Below are 24,059 nucleotides of genomic sequence, written 5' to 3' on the forward strand. Positions count from 1 at the left end.
ATGTAAGAACCTTTGCTCGCGTCTGTCGCGATTGTGAGCTCATTACTGTTATGGCTATTGTGTGTTCTGCAAGATTATTCACTGATTGCATACAAGCAAAGAACAAAATCTGGCTCATGTGGTCTTTCCAGTCTTGATTAAAAAAAACAAAACACCAAAGGCACTCTTCAGTGCATGCAGTGCATGAAGAGTGCCTTTAGTGGCTCAAAATTCACAAAACAAAGAAAATAAAATAGAAAAAAAGCTAGTTATCCATCAATACATTTTTATACCTGCTTAATCCAATTCAGGGTCACAGGGGGGTGGATCCTATCCCAACTGTCATTTATTGTGAGGTCGCCAGTAGCTGTAGTCATTAAAACCCTAAATCTAATGATCAATGAACCAATAAATATGTCCTTCAGTAATCATGCCACCGCAGCCTGTTTATTTATAACATTCAGTTATGTCACATCAGGCTCTCTGCCACGCTGCTGTGGATAAAAAGCATCAAGAGGCTATAAAGTAGGATTGCTTCAATATATTTTCAAATGTTTTCAAATGTACATACTTACTGTTTAAATATACTTTTGAACACAGCAGCAGATATTGGGGAGTTTTATAGAAGCTTGACGTTGCAGGTGAAGTGACAAGCGCTAAATTAGAGCTAAATGGCTGTGACAAATACTTACATTTGAGTATGTTTCTAGTCTTTGGATTTAAGCCAAATGGAAAATATGAGCGTCCTCTTTTTCAGTATATAATCTGCACTGAATTGCAGTTGGAGTGTAAGGAAAATGTGGATCAGATTCATTCTGTGGGTTACTGGTGGGGGAGAGAGAAAAAAATTAAAAACCTCAAATGCCGTGTGAGGTGCCTCTTAAACAAATTAGAATGCACAATCACAACGTGGTGAAAGATGAGATCAAGTCACGAAATTATTTTCAACTGGGTTTTGAAACTGAATCCGATCCTTTGTGGTTTCTCTTCAGTCTTGGCAGGCGTCCCGACCCTGCCCCCAGGCAAAGGTGAATTTAACATGCGCCCACATCACCAGCTTTCCACACTCTTTGCAATGTTTCATTTATTTCAGCCTCACATGGAAGAATACGCATTCATCACCATGAATTCAGAAGAACGGTTAGTTGCAAAAAATGGGGGGAAAAAAGTTTTCTTAAGAAATTCCATTAACCATCGGTTAAGTTTTATTCAATTTGCAACAGTCCCTGAAAAGATTGAATAAAATCCTTATTTCAGGTTTCAGATCTACTTGCAAAACGTCATCTTCAGGCAGAAAAGTTTCAGCTAAAGAGCTGTCAGTGTTTATTAATTCATGAGCTGAACAGTCTGGGTATAGAATTATTGTTTAGGTAAGACAATACTGATTATTTACAGATCATTTATATTAGAGAAGCAAATCAGATTTCCTGGCACTTCATTGGATCAATAACTCAGTTACACCGTAATTTACATTTTATACAGTAGAAACCAATTGAGGTGCAGACTGTAAGTTCAACAGTGCAAATCAAAGCGTTAGCCTGCTTCTCTCAAGACACACAACATGGAATGTTAACAGTTCAACTAAATATGATTTCCAAAATACACTGTAATTAATATTAAGTAACTTTCCTTAACCAAGATATCACATTTCACTATTTATAACATACTTTTTGTTGGCAATTATCGAGGAAATTTTGAAACAATCGTAGACATGTGCTCAGATCTTGAAATTTATAGTTAGCCTGCGCGATGACTTGATTTTCTAACAAATGTCATTCCTTTGTATTTGTACACTTATTTAGCATCGTTGTATGACGATGGTGAATCAGCAAACAGCAGTCCTTCTAAGGAAGGTCCTGAGGCAGAAGCAGGGCCCACACACAGGGGGCAGGGACGGGTATGTGTGCATCATAAGTGAGCATGCTCAGAGCTCTGGTCGCTGTCATGACTGTCCTCGTTGGCTAAGGAGTCCGTCGAATGGTGCAGCGTTGCAATGCCAGAGAACTCTGATGGCAGCAACGTTCCCTTTTTCACATTAACCAGTTCTTTCTCTCGAGCTGCTGCCCCCTGCTGGCCGCCTTTCACTCTTTTCCACTTCATCCTCCTGTTTTGGAACCACACCTTCACCTGCAGGAGGAAGACAGAGCATGTCAAATTCGGTACTCTTCAGAAAAGAGCAAGCAACTGTCTCTTAAACTCTGGAAGCTATTTCCACAGCAGCAATTATGTGTGGATGTGCTGCTCCATCTGCCACTTTGTATCTACCTGTTTTTCCCTGACTCAACAGCCTCTAACGTATTTACGTCTCTCATATTGATGATTAAGCTGTTGCCTAAAACAGTTTACACGTCAAGTATCAGCAGAGGCTCTCAGAGTGTCGACACATGCGCTCGAAGGGAGGGGGGTAGGTGGCGGGAGGCCGAGCTTGCCCCTGTCACACTGGGTGGGGTGGGTTTATTTTTGGGGAGTGTCATTCCGAGGGGGCCGAGCGGTCACATGTTCAGGAAGTTAGTTGACAGCACAAACGTTTGTCTTAAACATCAGGGGCGTACGCCGTGCTGAGTATCACCGCAGATTCTTTACGAGCCTTGGGGTCTTCTCTGAAAACAGGGGAGGGGCAAGAACTGCAGCAAAGGGTCACTTATTTATGGCTCTATATCAACCCAGACATTTTCGTTCTCAAGATGTGCAGGTACACACATTATTGAGACTCAGTGTACCTGCACAGCTTGACATTACACCTTTAGTGACATTATGCAGAAAACCGACTCACTACCTCACTATTAAGCCTCAGCTTATTCAGAAGTTTCAACCAGCTTGCTTACAAATCCTTGAAGCCCTTATGGGCCACACCACCTATTTTGACAACATAAATAAATAAACACACTGTTGATGATAAAAGACATGCAACGTGTGCTGAATTAGTGTGGTTTGGTTTACAAGTGAAACGCCCAGTTTAAAATGAATGTTTTTACTAAATTTAGCTGGAATGTGACATTTAAATTTAGTTTCACAGCATTTTAATGGCAAGATGTTTCTGTATCAGTGCAATCTACTTAATACTGAAATAGTGTGTATTATTCTAACTCTGGAATCTAAATCGATGTTTACTTTGTGGCCAACTTCAACACGAATTTAATCTGGTGTAAACTCCAAGCTTGGAAGATGCTTCCATCTTTAAAAATGTTCCAGTGTTCTCAGTCTACAAAGACATTTAAACATCCATCAAATCTCTCCAAACAGCTCACGCTGCATAAATCAAGTGCCGTGGCCAACTGATGGCACTGCCAATATTTACCTCACTATCTCCTGCTGTATATTTTCCCAGACTTAACTGAAGTCACACACGGTGTATGCTGCATGAGCTGAAGAATTTTATGCACATTTTAAAGCCACAGAAAGATTAATTGCTGTGGCTGGGAGTGGGCTGCAGTGGATTTAAGGTGGCAAACTCTGCTTAGTGCACTTAAAGGGAGTTTTGCTTTTTTCAGAGTTTCTGCGCTTTCGTAATTTGAACCAAAAGCAGAGCGTTACTTAGAGACTTTATGGTGCGTTTGACATCTTCAAGGCATAGTTTACAGGTGCCTTCAGACTAGGGAGTGAGAATTCAGATTACTTTGAAAATCCATTAAAACACACCTGCAGGCCTTTGTATTAGCTAACAGGCAGATTTTTCTTTGCAAACATCTGAATCTCTTTAAACTACACCGTGAGTGTTGCAGATTTTTAGAATCTATTGTCCCCTCAGGAATCAAACTCCACTATTGTTTTTCCTGAATCAAACAGGTTTTTCAGGTTCAGATCTTGATCGAAGAACATTAGCTGTAAGAGAACAATTCGAGACATGGTGTTTAATCCATCGGTCGTTTTTTTATAGATAGAAATTGTAGTCTGAAATGGTCTTTTTTTTAAATTAAAGCACGGGTTGTTTATTCCTATCACGTACTGCTTTATAACTACACAATAATTCATCCATATCTCTGTGTTATTTGGATTACTCATATTTTTTACACACATTTCTATATTTGGTAGCAGGAAAAGGAGTAAATTAAGTTAATGGTAGGTCTGTCCATGTAAGCTCTACTTCAGTCAGACCTGATTTTGTTAGTTTAAAGTTTTCCCCCTATCTGACTCAGAACTTTCAGCACTTTGTTCAGTTTTAAACTTCACTTTTATTCTATGTTGCAGTTTTTGGTTTAGGTATTAATAACACATTTGTAAGGGCCGGGAACACATTGTGCCTCAACATTTACGTGATTACTCCTGCCCCCAAAAAAGGACAATTTGTGTCCACCTTCAGTGATTTTCATTTTATTTCTATATCGAGTTTTACCACAAGACTATGCTGGGACAAAACTCTATAAAACTTGTATATCTTTTGGATTTTATCATGTGATTTGCCTCTGAGGCATTACCTGAGACACCGAGTATTTCCAACTTTAGCCTGCTCTTTACATTTAATCTACATTGTATCACACTGCAAAAATCACTGACCTGGTGCCAACTAAGTGAGTTACAGCTTCCAAAAGGGTGTCATAGAACAACAAGCTGTTCGGCGCTTCCTTCCCCCAACCATTTGTCTCCTGTTATTTATTTCATGTGTCTGCATTTTACAGTGAAAGGCCCACGCTCAGAGACCAATTTGTACTTGCAGAGGTAGTGGGAGAGAGGAAGTGACTTGCTAGACAGTACTTCCTTCAACCGTCTCCTTGCCTTGACTGTGGCCTGCCTGAAAGAATAGACAGGAACATCTGGAATATGATAGTCCCGTTGCACAGCCACATCTGGAGCACAATAGCTCTTGCAATGAAGTTACAAAAACACAGTAGCAAGCTGAAAAACCTCCTAGTCCTGAGGCTGCTTTAGTTTTCACAACATGGCATTAATGTGCTAATAGAGGGTTCGACAATGTCTGAACCCAGGGGGAAACAAGCAGCAGTGGGTAGGAACATACTTGTCTTTCAGTGAGGTCAAGGTTGACGGCAATCTCGTAGCGCCTTAGTCTGGTTAAGTAGTTGTGGTGGGCAAACTCGGCCTCCAGCTCTCGGATTTGCTCCTTGGTGAACGCCGTCCTCTCCTTCCTGGGCTTGCTGCTCACGTCTGACTTGTAATTCCCATCCTGGGACTCTGAAACCAAACACCACACAGGTTTGTGTTGCACTCAGGGCAGATTTATATGCAACAAAAATAAAAATAAGGCAAATGTTATGTGGCAGGTGCAAGTCAGCAGGGAAAAGAAAAGAGGCAAGGTAAGGGAAACAATGAGAGCTGTCAGTCACACTTTATTGTTCAGTCATTGTTTATGAATACTTTAAGTGGCTGGAAGGAGTCATGGGCGGCAACACATGTGTGCCTGACTGCAACAGCTGTGCTATTACAATAGGCTGGCTTTTATACTGCCAGCATGGATTTAATTTGTCTTAGTTTTAGAGAGATCTCCTGCTGAACCTAGAACAAAAGAATCTGCGCAGTTTAGGTCTCATTATTTGCAGCTACTTTGTTTTCTCCCTTTTCAGCTTTGTATCATTTGATTCACATAATCTTTGAAGTTTTCAGACAATCAGTAAAACATTGAATATCATGAAATTACCATTTTCAGCACTGAAAAGGCAGAACTCTTTAAAAAAAAAGACATGAGAAATAAGGGCCAAATTCTTAAGAAAAAGAAAAATCCCAGGCTTGTGTCATCGTCACTTAAATTCTGTAAAAATACTTTTTGTTTCGGTATTTCCTCAAACTTTCCAAAGAAAACACATTTGGTTAATTTACCCCTCCAAACTTTCCTATTGTGAGCAGCTTTTATGGTTTCTCTGTTGGACACACTTCAGATGCACATTGCAATTGAAGGCAGCAACAATTGCATGCTAATTCATCTGCGGTCCTGTTCTGTAGCGTGTGTTAATCCACCAGCTCTGCGTAAAGCCAAAATGTAAATAATCCTGCAGCCCTGAGCCAGACTCACAAACGGTGCAAGGCGTAAAGCCACGTAAGAGGAGAAACTATCTCCTCATCTAAGGTTTCTCCCCTTATGGACCCCTGTTGGTTCTGTTTTTCTGTCATGAAGAGTCTTCCTTCTAATTAAGTGTATGTTTCAGAGCAAAATAACTACCTTGAGAGTCTGCGGAGAGGACGAGGGGTAAACTGAAACTGTTCTACAAAAGTTATATTTGTGTGCCAAGGACAAACAAACAGATATATAAACTAGAAGAATTCCCACATGAATTTCACGAAAGGAAACATATCGTTGCTTGACCCGCAGCTCGTGTCTGGTTCCCCTTTGACCCTGCCTTTGCTTCTCTGTAATTTCAAACCAAGTGCTCCAAACAGCGAGAGGTTGATTGAAGCGCGTCTTCAGACATATTCACCCGCTCACTCTGGTTTACACAGACATTGTGTAAAGAGAAATAAAAGCATAACACAGCCAGCTGCTTCAAACCAGCAGGCCTGGAGTTAAAACGAGCGGTAGGCTTTTATGACAGAGCCACTACACCACAGCAATTAGGTCCCTGCTGTAACTTTCATCTCTCCACAAAAAAGCAGGAATAATATGAGAAAAATACATGCGCCCAGACAGGGCACGCAGTTTAGGGTTCCCACATAAACTTGGAAAAGTTCAGGGACCCTCTCAAAAATATTGCAAGGAAATTGTCTCCTGATTTTTTATTTAATTTTTACTTGTGTGTTTCAATTCGTGAAAGTTTTTATTTTTCTTACACTCGAAAGATTGATCTCAAACACATCCGCAAAGCTTTTCTGAAGCTTCTTCAAAGAGACTTTGAGTTGCAGCGAGAGGCATCCGGCACCTCACTACTTCTTTCTTTTTACAACAATGCCTCGACAAAGTAAGACTTCAAGCACCTTTTATTGTTCCACACAGAAAATCTGGTAACTTTTTAAAGGACGACCACTCCCTTGACAGCGCTATAAACTCAGCTAAGACACCCTGCCCTTACGAGACCTAAAACTCTCCAGCATGCCCACAAAAAATGAGCAGGTTAGCCTGAAACCAGACACCCTGACTCATCTCATTAGCTCACCCTGTGGCCTTGCTTGAGGAAACAAAAGAAGCAGAAAGCTGAGACACTTTATATTTGAGAAAAAGGGGGTAAAGCCTAACATGGAAATGAGCTCTCAGGTTTTTGTTATTATTTTTGTATCTAAATTCGGTTTTCGCTCAAGTTTCTGGTCCAGATGGTGAAACCTAATCAGAGCTCTATCTCATGCAACAGGCAGCGGTCTGATATTTAGACAGCTGACTGAGTCAGCAACCTAGTTAGCCACGATAATCAGCATGATTGGTGTAAGCGTGGTGAGAATGCACGGCTCATGTAATAAGTATGCATTGTTGCAGAGGAAGTGGGATTTGGAAGCAGAGGCTCAGTTTACGTGTGATTTTTAAAAAAGTGAAGAAAATAGGAGAATTTGCTTGTGACTCAACATTTACCACAAAGCAAACAATAAAACTGAAAACCAAGCTTTGCCGTGTTATGTAATTTTGGCATTTAAAAAAAAATTCTGCGGGAATCTGTCGTTTCTCAGCTCACGCACTGTCACATGCTGAGTTTCTGTTAAATGAGTTGTGATGTAGATTATAAAACAAAATTATTTCAAGTTGTGTTTTTGTGCTATAAACTAGCGGCAGGAACACCTTGTCAGAGGTAATAGACCCTCTCAACCAGGATCTTAGGTGACAACTAATTACATGTGGGAAAATCAGCGGTCAAGTGTGTTTGATTTAAACGCAAAGAGGCCTTTTAAAGGATGCAGGATCAGCGCGAAGGATCTCTGATCCTCAAAAGGACAGAGAGAACATTAGGCATACGTTTCCATAAAACTCTCGCCAATATCACGTTCCCTGCAAGAGCTCCTGCGACCCAACCTCAGTGGTTTGTCGTGCTGTGATTGATCATTGTGGTGACTGCAGGTTGGAAGTGTTTTGCAGGTCATCACGGAGGAGTTTTCTGTTTGAGCAGAGTCCGAAAACAGAAATTCATCAAAAATTGTAGATGGAAATTTGTTTCTCTTCATGTTTGCGTGGAGTATGTCCCTGCTTGACGACAATAAAAACTATATTTACACATATTTGGCATAATTAATCATAATTTTCTCCCTTTTTCTTCTCACTTTTAAGAGATCACATGAAGGTGTGGGTCACAACTTTGTAAAGTAACAAACTGGTGTTCACTGCACTCGGACACTTAAAGGTGACTACAGAGTAGAAGGTAAATCTTTTACATTCCCCTATTGGTCCCATAAATATGTTCTAGAGCAAATAGCTGTCATGTTTTGGACCTTAAAATTTATGATTAATAAAAAATAAATTTCAAATAAGCATATCTTACAAAATGGATTAAACAGGACTTGTATTTCAGTCATGACTCATGTACTCATGTATGCAAACATTGCACTAATTATATCAAATATGACAACCTGACTTCTTCTATTTCCTTGTCTCTTATATCAGAACAGCCCCCCTGACTGTGATTTATTTTAACCTCAAGATTTAGATGAGAAAAAGCCTGAGAAGTCTGTGTCTGCCGTGGCGTTTAGTGCGGCACGAGGCGCCGGTGTACCCTTTTACAGTCCATGACATTAATTCTTTACTGTGCGTCTCATTCCCTGCCCTCTGAAGAGTGTCGCAACAAACCAGATGTGATTTTTAAACTAAACATGCCAGTAATCAGATGTGCCTACACAGTTATGATGTGGCCTTTGCTCCACGCTTCAGTCTGCCTGCTGCCTGCATTCTTGCTGCGTGTCAGCCGACACCTACAAACTGCTTTTCAGACAGTTTTTTTGTTTTTCTATCAGAGCTGTAGAACTCCCAACAGTTGTGGTGTTGAAAGATTCAGAGTGACGTGGACAGATGTTGGTATTATTCCTAAACTCGCCTTGGAATTTTTTAAAAACTAGATGTTTATATGAGAGTGTTTATCTTGCAGAAAGACTTCCAAATAATTCAACATTAAGTCTTGAGTTGTTCCAAAAACAGCTTATTTGTGATTAAAAAAAATCTCCCACATAAAATCTCTGCCTCTAGAATTGTTCCAGTTTCCTCTTTTTCCTCACGCAGCTCTTCTTACCTGAACTGTCACTTTTCCTCTTGCCGTTCCTCTTCTCGGCCTCAGCAGGTGACAGAGTCTGTCTGCCAAAGTCTGCAGGCACACAGGAGGCCCCTGAAGGGGTGCTGCCGTTGCCCAGGCTGGGGGTGCTGGCACACATGGTGGGCGCACCAGGGTGGCCAAGGTCTGGGGGTGTGGGCCCATTGTCATGGGATGAGTGGGAGTGGGAGTGCGGATGGCAAAGGCTGTGGCGCGCACTGCCGCCAGGTGACGGCATCTGTGGGATATGCCAGGATGCATGGTGCTGAGGTGGGTGGTGATGCTGCTGGGAGGGCAGGTGACCACGGTGGGGGTGGTGGTGGTGCTGCCCGGGAAACAGGCTGTCATCCCCCGGGTAGCTGGAGATGATGCAGGGCGAAGGTGAGGAGGTAGAGGAGGAAGACGATGAAGAGGCCAGGTCAGGGTAGGAGACGTGATCCGAGCGTCCGTGAAGAGTCAGGGGAGACTGGGTGAAGGCGGGATGCAGGGCCTGTGCCTGGGCATGGGGGCTCCGCAGGCAGCCGAACAGTGTGTGATCCATCATGTGTAAACACACAAGGCCCTCCAGTAAAGGTGAGACGGGCAAGAGAAAGGAGTAAAGTTACTAAATCAGCGAAAAAACAAAAAGATCACAAGCACATATCCAAGATGCTTCTCTTTTTCCCTTGACTTTCCCAAAACTTTTCCCTTCAGTTTGGAAAAAAAAAATCAAATAGTCAGAACAGAAAGAAAAATGTGCTTTGAAATGGGCGTCCTGTGGTAATCCGGAGCATGCGGCCGGTTGTCAGGCTGTACAGGATAAACAGTTAGCCCAGGAAAGCTGCAGCAGAGCCTTTCGGATGTCAGGAGAAACAGGGGACTGGAGCTCGAGGCTGGAAGCACAAGGAGGTTCCTAGGATCTGCAGAACGAGGGGAGCCGGTGGAGGGGATGTTATAAATAGGGTGTAACGTGAGAGGGAGGCTGGGTCATAGACTGCATACGCGCTACTGACCACATACATATGATCACTCTCCAAAAAGCACAGCACAATAAATCTGTACTATTAAAATGGCTGAGCCTCAGGAAAGAAGGCAATTTATTTTGGACTTGGATCTGACCTCTGGTGGCCATCTTTTTTTTTTTTCCTTCAAGAAAACAGCCTTAATGGTTCATGGGTGGGGCTGAGGGGAAGGGAGGTCGTATGAGGGGAAGTAGGAGCTGTGGATAGATCGAGGGGGAGAGGTGTCAAGGGTTAACTCAGCATGTCACCCTGTCTTTGTCCGTCTTGACCTCCTCAAATACTGTTACTCTTGTGGAAGTAGGCAAAGATACTTGTTGCTGCCATTAATGGTTTCCTTTGCCTGTTGTTTGTCTGCTCCTGTGATGTTGAGAGCTCCAGCTGGCCACGGGGACAGGGGATTTATATAATCTGATTTAATAGAAATATAAAATGTTAACTCAAAGGGAGAGTTTTGTCATAAATTACCTCCTACCCTTAAAAAATACTGTAAGCACAGTTCAATTTAATATTAAAAAAGGCGACTTGTTTTTTTTTTGGTGTTTATCTCTTTTGAAAATGAAACACATCGTTGAATCAATCAACACACGAATACAGATTCAATTTTGGCCATTTGCTTTAAAGTCAAAGACCTGCTTTTGTTTAAGAAAGCTGCCTTAAATAATTGATCACTTAAAAATGACTGCAGATAACCAACACAATCTGAAGAACAACAGACGCCAACACAATATTTTTGTTGAACCCAAGCCTGTTATAGTTATACATCCATGTCTACGGTACACTGCCTCATTCATCTACAGCAAAGGGGAAATTGTTCTTTCAACGTTTTTAAATCTGGTTTTGAATGGAATCGCAGCCCCTTTAAGAATATTTTATGGTCTTTTGCTCATTGCTGACACGACAGTGTCTCTGTAGTCCTTGTATTGTTTGATCTCACAGCTGCTTTGGATATCGTGGGTCATGACACTTTTATACTTCGCCTTGAGTAGAGCGTCTGTATTCGAGGCGCTGCTCTAAATTGGTTATGGTCTTATCTGACAGACGTATCTGTTTCTTTTAAACATTGGCGATTACTCTTCTAAGTCAGCTCCTGTGACCTGTGACCATGGGGCCATATCAGGTCCAGTTCCCTTTCCACTCAATAAGCTACCTCTTGGATTGATTTTCAGAAAAGATAACGTGTTTCTTGTGCCGATGACACTGAGATTTGTTTATTTCTGATGAATGACGCCACCTCTTTTTCAGCTCCCTCCCAAATCTGTTAAACTGATGTTAAAAAGATGGCTTTTCCAAACTGATTTCAACCTCATTTTTGTTTTTGATCAGTCTTTTCTTCTTGGTTCACTTCTGAGAAATCAAATGTAAAGAAACCCAATTCTTCTCTTATTTTAGATCACAATCACAGATTTTAGTATCACAAACCAACTTTTAACACCTTAGAATTTGGGTAAAAGTCTTTTCTTTTATTACATCTAAACTGCGACTTGTTAAACCTGATAATGGGCAAAGGTACTCATATCAAAATAGCAATATCATAATTCACTTATCCTGATGAATAAGTGATAAATATAAATAAAAAACTGTTGGTTGAAAACAGTATGGATTAGCCTGAAGTTATTTATGCTCTCCTCTGATCCAGATCACTAGCTTGAAATATAGAAAAATATTTATGTTTTTTCAATTGATCTAAACTTGAGTTTTCACATTAGTCCTCTTTTATGTTTATCGTGTCAACTATTTTAAAAAAAAATTATTGTTATTTTTACATTTTTAACTGCTCTGTTTCAGATTTGTTATGGTTCTGTTTGTGCAGCACTTTGCTCAACATTTGTTGTGTTTAAATGTTCTCCACAGATAAAACTGGCTCGACTAAAGCAATTTATCACATTAGTCTAAATTTTTTGGACATTTATTAAAGCCTGTAGACTCAAGTATGACCAAAAGGAAAGTCCTGGAAATCCCTGGAGCTTATATAAATGAAAAATTTCAACTGCCTACGACATTTCAAATGCATTAAACACTCATATCACACTTTGTTGACCCTAAAGTCAGTGTCTCACTAAATCAGCCCGGCCATAAAAAAACGTAATTTCCTTGCAGTCAATAGGAATAAATGCCAGTAAACAGCTGGGAGTAATGTCTCTCATTGTTACGATCTGTTGATGTGCAGAACTACAGTATCACTGGAATAAACAAATTAAAGTAGAATTTAGAAAAAAAATATTCAACACATCGATAAACTGTAAATTTTGTGGATATAAATGCTGTTAGAGCAGTTCAAAGATGATCCACCTACCCGATCTGCACTCGTAGGAATGTGATTTAATGAGGGATAATTGACCTATTTTATGCCATTAAAAGTGTTTACTTTTTCACAGTTCAGCATTATTTTCACACTTCACAGTTATCAAGATAAATGTATGTATATTTACCAAGATATCTGACATCCATATACACATACATACACCATTTTACTTAAAATAAAGACGAAATAATCTAACACATACATTCCCCTCCCTGTGATTTTCTGAAACTATAAAAGCAACAAAAGCGACCCTGCCAATAGTACCGTATGCTTACCACAGTGTAAGCGTATACATTACAAATACATTACAAATTAAACTCAAATAATAGATAAAACTCATTTTAAATTTATAGCTTTTTCAGACATGTCGAGGCTCTGCCAGCTTTTACGGGGAAACAGTCACAATAACTCCACTCTCTGGGGATCCAGTTGGACGACACAGGCTGTGCCACAGACTCTGTGGGCTGCCTGAGAAAGGAAATTAATTCCTCTTTGAGAGAAAATTACTTTAACAGATAGCATGGCGGAGGCAGGCAGTAACTTTGCCGCTGTCACCCCCCCCAGTCCCTCCAAAGCCTCCAAAGGCAGCAGAGGCAGTGCAGCAGAGGAAAAGCACCTTAGGTGAGTGAGTGTCAAACTCTTCTACTGTTTATCTTACAAATTAAGGCTATTAGCAGGTTAGTCCAGGCTATATATTTGCTCTGGGCCTTGAGCAGGTATTAATGCACACATGTTTTCAATCCTGTTGCTGGTCACACAGCACTGATGGCCTGTGGCGTGGGTGTTTTCAGTAAGTCCTAGTCCTGTAGGCTACATCAGAGAGTCAAAATCTCCAAGCATGTGAGTGTGTTTGTGTGTGGAATAGGAAGACCCTCAACGACTGAGTCAATACAGCATTTATAGTATGGAAAATACAACATGTTGTTCACTTCCATATCGACTTGTATTTTGTTTCCGTATCTTATTGTTGCAAATTTTGTTTATGGTATACTTCAAAATTGTCTCTATGACTGAATTCAATTGGCGATTTAATGAGCTGTTAGCTTTGATATTGAAGTAAACAGTTCGGATTCAGTGAAAGGATCCATCATGATGATGTAAATACATTTTCACATGCTTGTCTGGTCCTATTTGGAGAAGAAACTGGCCCCATGAGAATATATTGTGCATACTGACACAGATAATCGGTTGCATAACTCTGAAACTACTTGTGTTGGTCTAACTTTTTGTGTCACGACATTTTAAATAAAACAGAGAATAAGAAGAGGTGAAGAAGTCATGAAGGTGAGTAAGTGTAAAGCATAAGAATATGAAACAGGAGAAGTTGCCAAGAGGCTGTGTTTGTGAGGACGCTGATGCCGTAACAGTCTGTGGAGGTTGGGGCGGCGGGTTTTCTCCACAGTAGACAGAAACTGAAGGTAGACCTGCTGCTAAACCTGTGGCTGTCAGTCATGCAGGCAGGAAGGATTACAGCAAACGCAGCTGAGTGCTGGTGTAACCAAAAGCAAACAAGCTCACCTCAGAGCTTTTCTTACATCCATTTAAAGTCAACGTGATCAAACCTCCCTCTTTAATAAAGTGCTTATTGCAGAAATGCAACACTCAGTAAAGGTTGTGACTTTTGCCTAAAGATAATGTGATGAAAAAGTAGTGCAACCTTTGTTTTACTAGGTTCTTTAAAGCTTATATACATATATTAAAAAAAGATGTTTATCTTAAATCCCTCCACTTATAGATACCATTTATAATTCATTGAGATGCATATAATTTGTGCTTTGTATGGCATTATAATGTTTGTGAGCAGATTAATGTATCTGTCAGTCAATATAAGCAGCATAAACAAAATATACAAGAATATTGCTGTAACTTACAGTTTCAACTATCAAAATTCTCTTTTCAAAGTATAAGAAATAATTGCTGGTAATATTGTATATTAATAAAGATTTTACAAATTCTTGACAATATGTTTCTATGGTCTTTTAAAAAAGTTACATAACCAGAGTTAAAATATAATGTGATCACAAGAGCTGAATTTTGAACAAGCCACTAAAATTGATAATTCCATCAATTCATACTCTTTTTCATTTTTAAATAGACCTTATGATAAAATTTAATCCTGTTTCAGTTGCCACTCGCTTTCCTAACTTTAGCAGCTCCTGATGTTTAATGCCTCAGCCCATAAAAGCTTTGATGTTGCTCTCAGCTTCAGAGTGTAAAATGAGCATTTTAAAAAGACCCCGTGTGCGTGTGTACAGTCATTATTAGATATATTCTACTTGTTTTAGTTGCCTGCTAATATGGAAACATTTCAGAGCTTGTACAACTCAATAAGCCTCTCTTGATATATAAAGCATGTAGCCAAGTACAGTCAGACTAGAACTGATGCATTTTGTGGCAGCAGTAAAACTCTGGGCCACTCTAAACCCTTCATAAGATTTCTTTTGTCACCGGGTTGAATAGAGTGGATATTCTTTTTCTTTTCCAATAAGAAATATCTACTTTTTAAAGAAACAGCTGTTAGTGATTTAAGAAATGATCACTGTTAAATGTGTTCAAGAACAAGCTACTTATGTTTGCTCACAAACACTATTCGTGGTCAGAAAGAAAACCTCCTAAATGTGCAGCAGCAAAAATAAAGTGTACCCAAGTTGTCTGGCTCATTAATCAAAACAAACATTTTCGAGGTGAGACTTGATGATGTGAAAATGCTAAAATCTATCTGTGCGTCTCTCAGCTGCAGGGATAAATTATGCATCTCCTCAACAGTGACACTGCTGGAGCGTCGAGATGAACATCTGCGGGCGGCGTGGAAACTGTTGTCGCTGCTCATTTCCTTTCAAGCTTCAGCCGCAGATTTACAGCAGTTGTACAGTACGGAGGAGAGCGCGATGTCAGTGATATATGACAGCGACAGACAGTAAATGTTGTCTGCATTTACAGCTCAATTACATGAAGAGAACAGCAGCCTTCCTGGGGAGTGACACCAAGAAAGCTTCAGGGAGAAACTGTGACAGCTTAGAAAGCATTTGTCATGACCTTTCCTAGGTCCACTTGCATGAAATGGACCGAATCTTTTGTGTATTCATTCTTTAGCAACTGCACAAGTGTAAAAAATAACACTTAAAGAAGATTTTATTTTGTTCTGCGACTTGAAAAATGAAGAACTGGAGCCTTTTTCATAAAATCCCATTTTGTGAGTTGTTTAAAGAGAAGTTATGGGAAACTTAGTTTTCCTATTTTTACAATTTTGTTAGTTAATTTTCTGGCTGCTCAACAAACACATTTAAACAAATAACCCAAAAATAAGGACATTTTCTATTACAAAGATTTCAGATTTACCAGCTTTGATGTAAAACTAATGTGTCTTTAGGGTCTGTTTTGCTGCTTTAATGGTGTCGTCTAACACACTTGCTGCTTTTAGGTGGCCTTTTTCTAAGTCTGTAATGGCCACAAACAGCCAGGGTGAGGTCATCATCTATTACAGGGGGTGGTTGGTGCTGTCTGGTGCGATGGTTCCCCTCTGTCTCTAGCTCGAAAACTCTGGAGCCTGAGTAGATGTGTGTGATGCTGTGCAGGGCTCCTACACCGAGTCAGACCACACCTCAAACAGCCCGGGGTCACCACACTAAAACCTCCATTTAGATCTGGACTCGGTACAACTGCCAAAAAACCAAAAGTAGCTCAGGCTTCAGCCTGTCGCAGCTCTAAGCTCGTTTCCTCCCAGACTAAATTTGTAAACGCCCTCCTTCACACTCTTCAGCATCTTCAAGCGACTGAGAATAGGTGCCAGGAGGGGAACTGCTCCAGACCTCTCAATAATCAGGGCCATTAGTGATTTTTATTTGTTCGATTGGACTGCCCGCTCAGCCACCATCCAACCAAAACCAGCCTGCATTGTAAAATTCCTGCTCCACAATACAGCACATGCAGTAATACTGCAGGCTTGGTCCAATCACCGTAGATGAGTTCTGCCATATTGCATCAATCCAACATCCCTCTGAAGGTCCAGCTTCAACATGCTGTTCCAATAAGGCAAATCATTCAAAAGAGTGAAGTCAACCTTTTATGATTTAACGGCTTCCTTCTCTCTTTTGGTTCCATGGGATTTCTGGATGATTCCCAAGGAATTTGTTCCATTGAGTTAGTATTGGGGTGACAGGCCTGTTTTCTGACTAATGATAAGTCAATGTGGTGAGGCTAGTGAATCTCATTAACACGTAATCCTAACTCAGTGCCATTAGTTTGATTTCTGCTTTTCATCTTAATATGCCGGGTCAGCGATAGTCTCGTTTCATAACCCTGTCTCCAAGAAAATACATTTATAATAGACCAATTAGTGTTGCTAAAAAGAAACATAATTACATACCTGCCAATGTTCCTCAAAAGTGTTTTGCGGTACAGCTCTTGGTTGAGATTAAGCACACCGTGGTGGGATTTAATACTGAAAAAGTCCAGAGTCCCTTAAGAACCAAAGTGTTTACTCCCATTTAACTGAAAACAACTTTAATCTAAGTGCATTTATTGCCCAAACATGACCACAGTTAGAATATGAACTCTGGTTTCTGCTGCTCATCATCTGCAGCTGAGACTCCCTGCGAGTCTTGAATGTAGCATATCTTTCACTCAAAATGAAACATTGCCTCAGAACTTTCAACCACAGTATAGTTGTGAAAATAAACCATGCAATGTATTGACAAAATTTCCAGTAGAAAGGATTTTTACTTGTTATGTCTGACCTTAAGCTCGGCTCCATCATAAATGTATTGGAAATAGTTACAAAAAGCTCTTTTAATTCCCCTTCATCTATAGAAGCATATTCGACACCAACATATGATGTTCAATGGATAATACGACACTTTACTAAAACACCTTTTTAACTTCCTGGTTATCAAAGTTAGACCTGAAATTAATTCTTTTTGAAACATGACTATTATTGTCATAGATCATGATATCATGGATGCCTTTTTGATAGTTGGTTATTACTAAGAAAACACAACTTAAATTGCATCTTACAGGCTAAACAAAGATTCGGGTTACCACTCAGTTTCACATTTTGCCTTCAAAATATTGTATAAGGTGTATATCTAATATTCATGTAACCTTCAGTTCACCTGCACAAGTGTTTTTACTCACCATGATTGGTTAAACCTCTTGTTTGGACTGTGGGTGTGGTTGTGACAGACTAACACCTCAATCCCTCTCCTACTTGCTGACTTGCACCTGTTCAAGCGGGAGAAATTATAATGTAATTAATGTTATTACTGCGCATATTTCAGTCTAACCAGTCTGTCTTATCAGTCAGAATAACCAAAAACACCTGTATGAGCCTGTGGAAGTGTTCATTTAATTGACTTTTTTTTTTCTTGGTGAATATTTGTTGGTAGAGACCCAATTTGAGTCTGGGTTCAAGTCAAGTACTAGTACAACATCTTAAGATAACATCGAATAATAGAGAAACTTCAGACAAAACTGCCAACGATATATATGAAATGACAACAAACCAAACTGAAAAAATATGTAAAAATGATTCCTATTTATTCTTATGACATAATTTAAGTGCATATATAATGAGAAAAACTTGCAAAATCTTTCCAATGTGGGAAAATTATACAGGAAAAGAAACCAAAGCAAAAGAAATTCCACTTCGGAAATAGATGGAACAGTTGATGATGAATGGAACCGAGGATAGATAAATAAATCTTTAACTTTGATCAGAACCACAATTAAGATGTAGTTAAGTAGAGTTACCAGCCAAATATTGTGGCCTGACTGTTTCCTCCTTTGTTGTCTTTTTGTTTTATTTTCTTGTGTTTTTAAAACATAACTTTAAACTGGACTGATTGCTGATTAATTAGATTTTGGCGATTTTGTTGTGAAGGTTCTTTGTGATGAATGCCTGTGGGGTAAAATGTCGTGTCACCATGCTATTACAGCCATACATTTTAGTTCTGGTCCAAATGCTGTTTTAAATGTTATCGTAGAGTGTTGTACAGCTCTGACTTTGCTGCATGCCATTTGAATTTGTTGCCCATCTGTTTTAACCAGCTGTGTTTCATGTTGTGTTTTGTGAAGTTGCAGAAGTTGCAGGCACCCACCTTAGTGACCCATTCCTGTTAGTGCTGAATGTCTCAACGCAGTGACCTGAGAACCTGAAGGCGCTGCCACCTTCCCTGTTCTGAGGTCAGTCGTTGTGCAGCAGGAGAACAGTGACCTCCACTGGTAGTCCATTAAAATGGTGTGAGATTTTAAGCATGTGGGTGGGTGTACAGTTCAAATCAGCCTGTCAGTGTGTGTGATTTTATGTTCAAACAAGCCACAGATGTATTGAACATTCAGAGGTTACTATTCAATCACACCGCCTTGAGAGAACAGTTTGAAAAAGCCTATAAAACAATAATAATAAATTATTAAATTAAATCCTTTATTATGGTATTGCGTAGATAAGCAGCAATTCATAATTATTCAAATATCTTAGTGTCCATTTTTCTTTTCAACATTTGCATGATATGTTTGATAATGACTGGTTGGATAAAGAGTTGTTATAACTGTCCTGTGAGCCTAAACATGTTTATGTTATTCTGAATATGAAGACTGAGAAGCACATAGCTGTTGCCAAGGTAACCACTAGTCTTACCCCATATACAAACCAGAGAGGGCCTGTGTAAAACAAATGTAATTTTTTATATTAATAAATACAAAATATCTGTGTATAGTTAAACAAAAAACAAAGTAAGGACTGAATTAAGACTATTGGGCATATGGCGTCTTACGCAGAGGTCATCTGCTGCTTGGGCTGGGCAATTGCATGACAAGGCTAACAACTAGCATGCCAATGCTAGAAACTCAATGGATTAGATTCTCCCACTAGCATGGCCTGGGTAACGGATGGGCAGCTGCATTAGATGCATGAGTTACCACCAAGATTTAAAGTGCAATCGCCTTCTGATTTTCCACCGCTTGCCTCTGAGGTACCGGTTCCATCTAATCATTGGCTTGATCAGTAGCTGGGTTTGGCATGAATAGCCTCCAGCTACAAGTATATAGCATCTGCTGACAGCTCAATAGTCTTAATTTTTGTTCTTTTGACTGTGCCATTGAACTCGGGGACAAACACCTCCAACCATCCTCTCCTACCTCCTTATAAGTCTTTTTGCCCTAATACACACTGTCATATTTGCATTGTCACGTACAGAGATGTCCAAAGTAGGTGCAACACACAAGCTGCTTTTCTGTATTTCTATGTTTTAATGGATCGAAATCATAAATAAAATGTGATAAACATTCTCTCTCCTCACTGTTCTCCAAGGGTTGTATGCTCTACTTTCTTACTCTTGTAACTAATTTTCTTATTCAGTGCCTAACTTGTAAATCATGAGCTCTCAGCATGTAAAGAGAATGCTGACCCGGTGGTTCATGTGGCAACCCTGTAATCATCTCCTTAAACCTTGGCAGTGGACAAATATCATAAAGCAAAATTTTAGTCTGGAACCCAAAACGACAGCCCTAAACATCCATGTCTATGCATCTCCTGCTGCTTCTTCTAAGCGATTGCTGTAAATGTTCAGATTATTAAATTAGATCTAAATGAATGATCATCTAGTTGCAGTGCCACTTTAATTTTTTTGTTGTTGTTGTTGTTATTGTTAGTTTGTCTGTTTTGTCCAATGAGCTCCAAACACTGTGTTTTGTTGTGCAGTTTGTGACTTTTACTTCGCCTTGACCTGCCACATCACAGCCTCCTGCGTCTTGCATTTATACATCAGTCACTGAGTAAGAACAATGCAGCAGGTGTGGAGAGTGGTAAAGACAGAGCCTGTTCATTACACTGTTTATTGCTTATTTTACACACTATCGGTGAAACATGGAAAAACGAGGAAAAAACAGAATTTTATTTGTTTTTTTTAGAGACCCTCCTATGATTCACAAACTGTTGTGTCAGAATCAAAGGCTGCTCTACTCAGTTTTCTGTAATTGGAACTTCCCGGCTGTATGCAGGGTGCACTTTGTCAACATTTCTGCACTATGTCAACGATTTTAAATGGTGTGCAGATCATATGCTTAACTAAATATAACACAATGAAGATACTGAATTCAAAATACTTCTGCACATGTAGAGTGAAGTACCTTTTCTTGTAGTAATTGTTTACAAAAGTTTCTATATTAATTCATTATCATTCCAATCATCCATTGTGGAAATAGAGGGTGTTACTTATGTGAAATATTTGTTACATGACTGTGAAGAGAAACACAATGGTTTTCCATTGAAAGCTCTTCTCTTGCTGTAAAGGAACAGAAATCCTTCACTCCCAAGTTTTCACATCGCAGATTGTTTCCTATCAAAGGCATGTTTGAAAATTTGGAACTATGTGCTTGACATTTATCTGTCTGTAAATAAATAGCGTGTCTCACCAGCAGTTATGAAGTCAAGGGTTGTTACTGCTCGGTGTCAGTCAGATTTAGCTCTTGCCCAACAGAAACTCGGTGACCTCTGCATATTTTGCACTCAGAGGGGTCATAAGCTCAGCCCCCAGGGAGCTGTTCTGCTCTCTGTCTCCTCTCACGCTGGGGAGTGGAGTTCCCAAGCATTTCCCCTGACTGTAGTCCAGAACAATCCCATGTCAGCGCCCAATCAGAAGACCAGAGCAACAGGCTTCAGCCCTGTGGACATGACGCATGGCCAGGACAATAGGAGGATACAGAGGCATGCTGTAAGGGTGCAAAAGCAGCCAGGGTTAGATAGGTTGTTATACAGTGAAGTGTCAATTTCCTGAATTTTATGTTGTGACACCTTAAGCCAGATGAAGTTACCTCAGTGTTTTGTTTTATTAAATATGATGACCCCTGCTGTATAAAACAAATCTTGATAATCTATAAAACCTGCTGCCCATGGAGAATTTCCATGAAGAGTCACGCTACAAACTGACCAAAGTCGAGCCTTTCTGTTGCCTGTGTGTCATGACATCTGTTGAAATCATAGCCCTGTTTTCAGCAGGACCCTGTCCCGTCCTGTTGCTGTAGCAACAGGGCAGTGTGCAGGAGGCAGAGCAGGGTTTGGTCCAAGCTCGCTGGGACTAAAGAGGAGGCGGCGGTTTGGACGGGATGGACTGCATTCAGTTCCAGGGCTTTCCAGAACCTCCCAGGGGCTTCATTAAAACAAAAGAAGGAGGAGGCGGAGGAGGAGGGACTTCCTGCAGCAGTGCAGCAGACATACCATGACCACATAGGAGCTGTTGCTTTTAATGTAGACAGAACGTCTGCACACTGAAGTAATGTCTTTCTCCATCATGCAGCTGAGGGCTTAGTATAGTAAGCCTAGATTCTGCTGATGAATACTAGGTACTACAACATCAATTACACTTATTTTATAGTCACATTACACCACTTTAGTCTTTGTATTAGCAACATAACTTCAATCAATGCCCTCAAGAGAGACAAATGTAAGTCTTTATCATCTCTTTCAGTGTTTACCACCACCTCAGGAGGACTGAAAATATCATCTCTTTTCAGCTTTCACACAGAAATGTAAAGCTTTGTCTTGCAGTAAGTTTAATTAGTTCAGTATGCAATCACAAAGGCCTATCTCACTCTGAGCAATGTTTATAGATACGCAATTTGTGTGAGTCATTACATCGAGTCCTTTCACTGGATTTGCTTAGTTCTGAATCCAGTTTTAAATCATTTATTCAAATCTGAATACTTTACAATCACTTATCCAATCGTAAAAGGAATCCTACACCGTTTGACTGTTCCTTCTAAATGAATCAATACAGTAAAGCTGTATTTGCTGAAATTAGATAGATAGATGTATAGAATAGAAAATTGTGTAAATGTAACGTTGTTGGCAGGATTCGAACCTGCGCAGGGAGACCCCAATGGATTTCTAATCCATCGCCTTAACCACTCGGCCACAACAACACGTTGCCATGGTTGCCAGTTATCACAAATCTCAGCATGCAGGATAATCTCCTCTACAGAGAGGGGCTTTAAAGGGAGTGCTGAAGCACAGCAGAGAAGGCAGAGGAGGAATTTCTAAGTTGTATTTGCACACATTTCCGAGTCCATCTTCTTGTCAAGATTACCAAGTTCTGCTTTTATTAGGAAACCCTGGAAATTCTGATAATACCTACAACGTGAAAATGGCATGCAGTATACTGACACCATCACCTGATTGGGACTGTCCTTGATTACAAATTACACTGAGCTGTGTTTTGAGTGCTTTGTATTTCACTCCAAAACAATACAAACGATCAACAAGTGTCACTAAGTTGAACAAAAGCTTGTGCACAAGCTTCACAAATCTTCTGGTGTAGTTGTCTTTACAGATACTGCTGATACAAGCCACTCTCTGTGACACCTGCAATTTTACCTGACCATGAAATACATACAAATATTAAAAAATCATTTCTGGTTATGTAAGAAGTTGCTGACGTTATGTGGCTTTGTCAGCACATCTAACAGAGACACATAAAAAGCTTGGTTAGTTAGTATTGGAGCCAAAATGCAACCAGCTATTGGAGCCCACTAGCTTGAGATGGTGGTTGTAGTAAAAGAGGCTTTCAAATTGATGCAGGCTGTTTACAGGGTGAAATGACCCAGGAGTATCTAAGTGACAGCCCAGAGATGGTCACATTTTCTTTTTTATAAGACACTATACTATCCCACACTTTCTTGTGACAGCAACATTAAAAGCAAAAAGCCATCTGATGTGCTTATCTTGTCACATTTAACTATAACTTTCCATCCAGTCATACTAACTGAGAGTCATGATGAAAAATATGAGTCGACAGAAGCATATATTTTCACTTTTGTGACAAGTGGTAGCTTATATTCCTTTTTGTTTCAATTACAGCCTCGGTAATGAGGTAATATTTTCACTGAGTTGTCCATGTTTGTATAGTCTGTGCGAGATGAAGGATCTGACAAGTAGTTTTAGGGGTCCAAACCAGCAGTGACGTGCACAGAAGGGCGGGGGCAAAAAGAAAAAAAAAGGGCACATATAGTGCGTCCTCACCACTGTAGAGGCCACTTTAGCACACGTTTTTCAACAAGTGGGCCACCGCCCCCCCTGCGCATGAATTCATCATGAATTATTCCGTCGACCCTATGACTTTTTCCATCAAGATCAAGGAAAAGTGCTCAGAAAAAGACACAAGAATGATTTTGATTTACTTTCTGGAAGAACCCAAAGTTAAACTAGTTCAACTTTACCACCAAGCTCCACCCACCCTGTTTTTTGACTTCCTGTAACTGTGGGTACGTGGTATCACCAGAATAAGATAAATGTGCTCCCAGGTCTGCAAACAGGCATATTTATGGAACAGTTTCTATCATTATCTTACAGTGCATGTTTACATTAGCTCTTTGTCTGATTTGTACCAATTTCCAACAGGGTGCTGGATCAACCAGTCAACTTGTTTGACAAGCAGGTTTGTACAAGCAGGTATTAATGCTGCATAAGTCTAACGCTTGCGGTTAACCATCATCGACGTCCTCACACAAATCTTTGGAGAACTGTTATCAGTGATTGATTTGCTGTATTTTGACAAGAAGAATATGTATGTTTAAAACATACATTTTTAAACTGTCCATAAGTATTTGTAAAGCAAATCAAATGATTTTAAGAACACCTTTCTTAGTATTGCATATTTATTTTGGGGGTTAAACATTTCAAGTTCA

General features: G+C 40.0%; 2 protein-coding genes and 1 non-coding gene across 3 annotated transcripts in view; 1 reads left to right on the plus strand and 2 right to left on the minus strand.

Moving 5' to 3' along the window:
* Positions 1–24,059, plus strand: part of tmem106ba (transmembrane protein 106Ba) — a 470,787-nt gene that overhangs the window by 311,413 nt on the left and 135,315 nt on the right. The gene's annotated exons all lie outside the window — the stretch shown is intronic.
* meox2a (mesenchyme homeobox 2a) lies at positions 1,044–10,089 on the minus strand. Its single transcript, XM_072393664.1, has 3 exons — positions 9,063–10,089; positions 4,934–5,106; positions 1,044–2,106 (listed from the first exon to the last, which is right to left on the minus strand). The coding sequence occupies exons 1-3, from the start codon at positions 9,622–9,624 to the stop codon at positions 1,888–1,890; spliced, it is 954 nt and encodes a 317-aa protein (XP_072249765.1). The 5' UTR covers positions 9,625–10,089; the 3' UTR covers positions 1,044–1,887.
* trnas-aga (transfer RNA serine (anticodon AGA)) lies at positions 22,217–22,298 on the minus strand. The gene has a single exon. It is a non-coding gene; the product is annotated as a tRNA-Ser (tRNA).

The sequence above is a fragment of the Leuresthes tenuis genome, unplaced genomic scaffold (assembly GCF_036924035.1).
Source record: "Leuresthes tenuis unplaced genomic scaffold, fLeuTen1.0.hap1 SCAF_10, whole genome shotgun sequence".
NCBI lineage: Eukaryota > Metazoa > Chordata > Actinopteri > Atheriniformes > Atherinopsidae > Leuresthes > Leuresthes tenuis.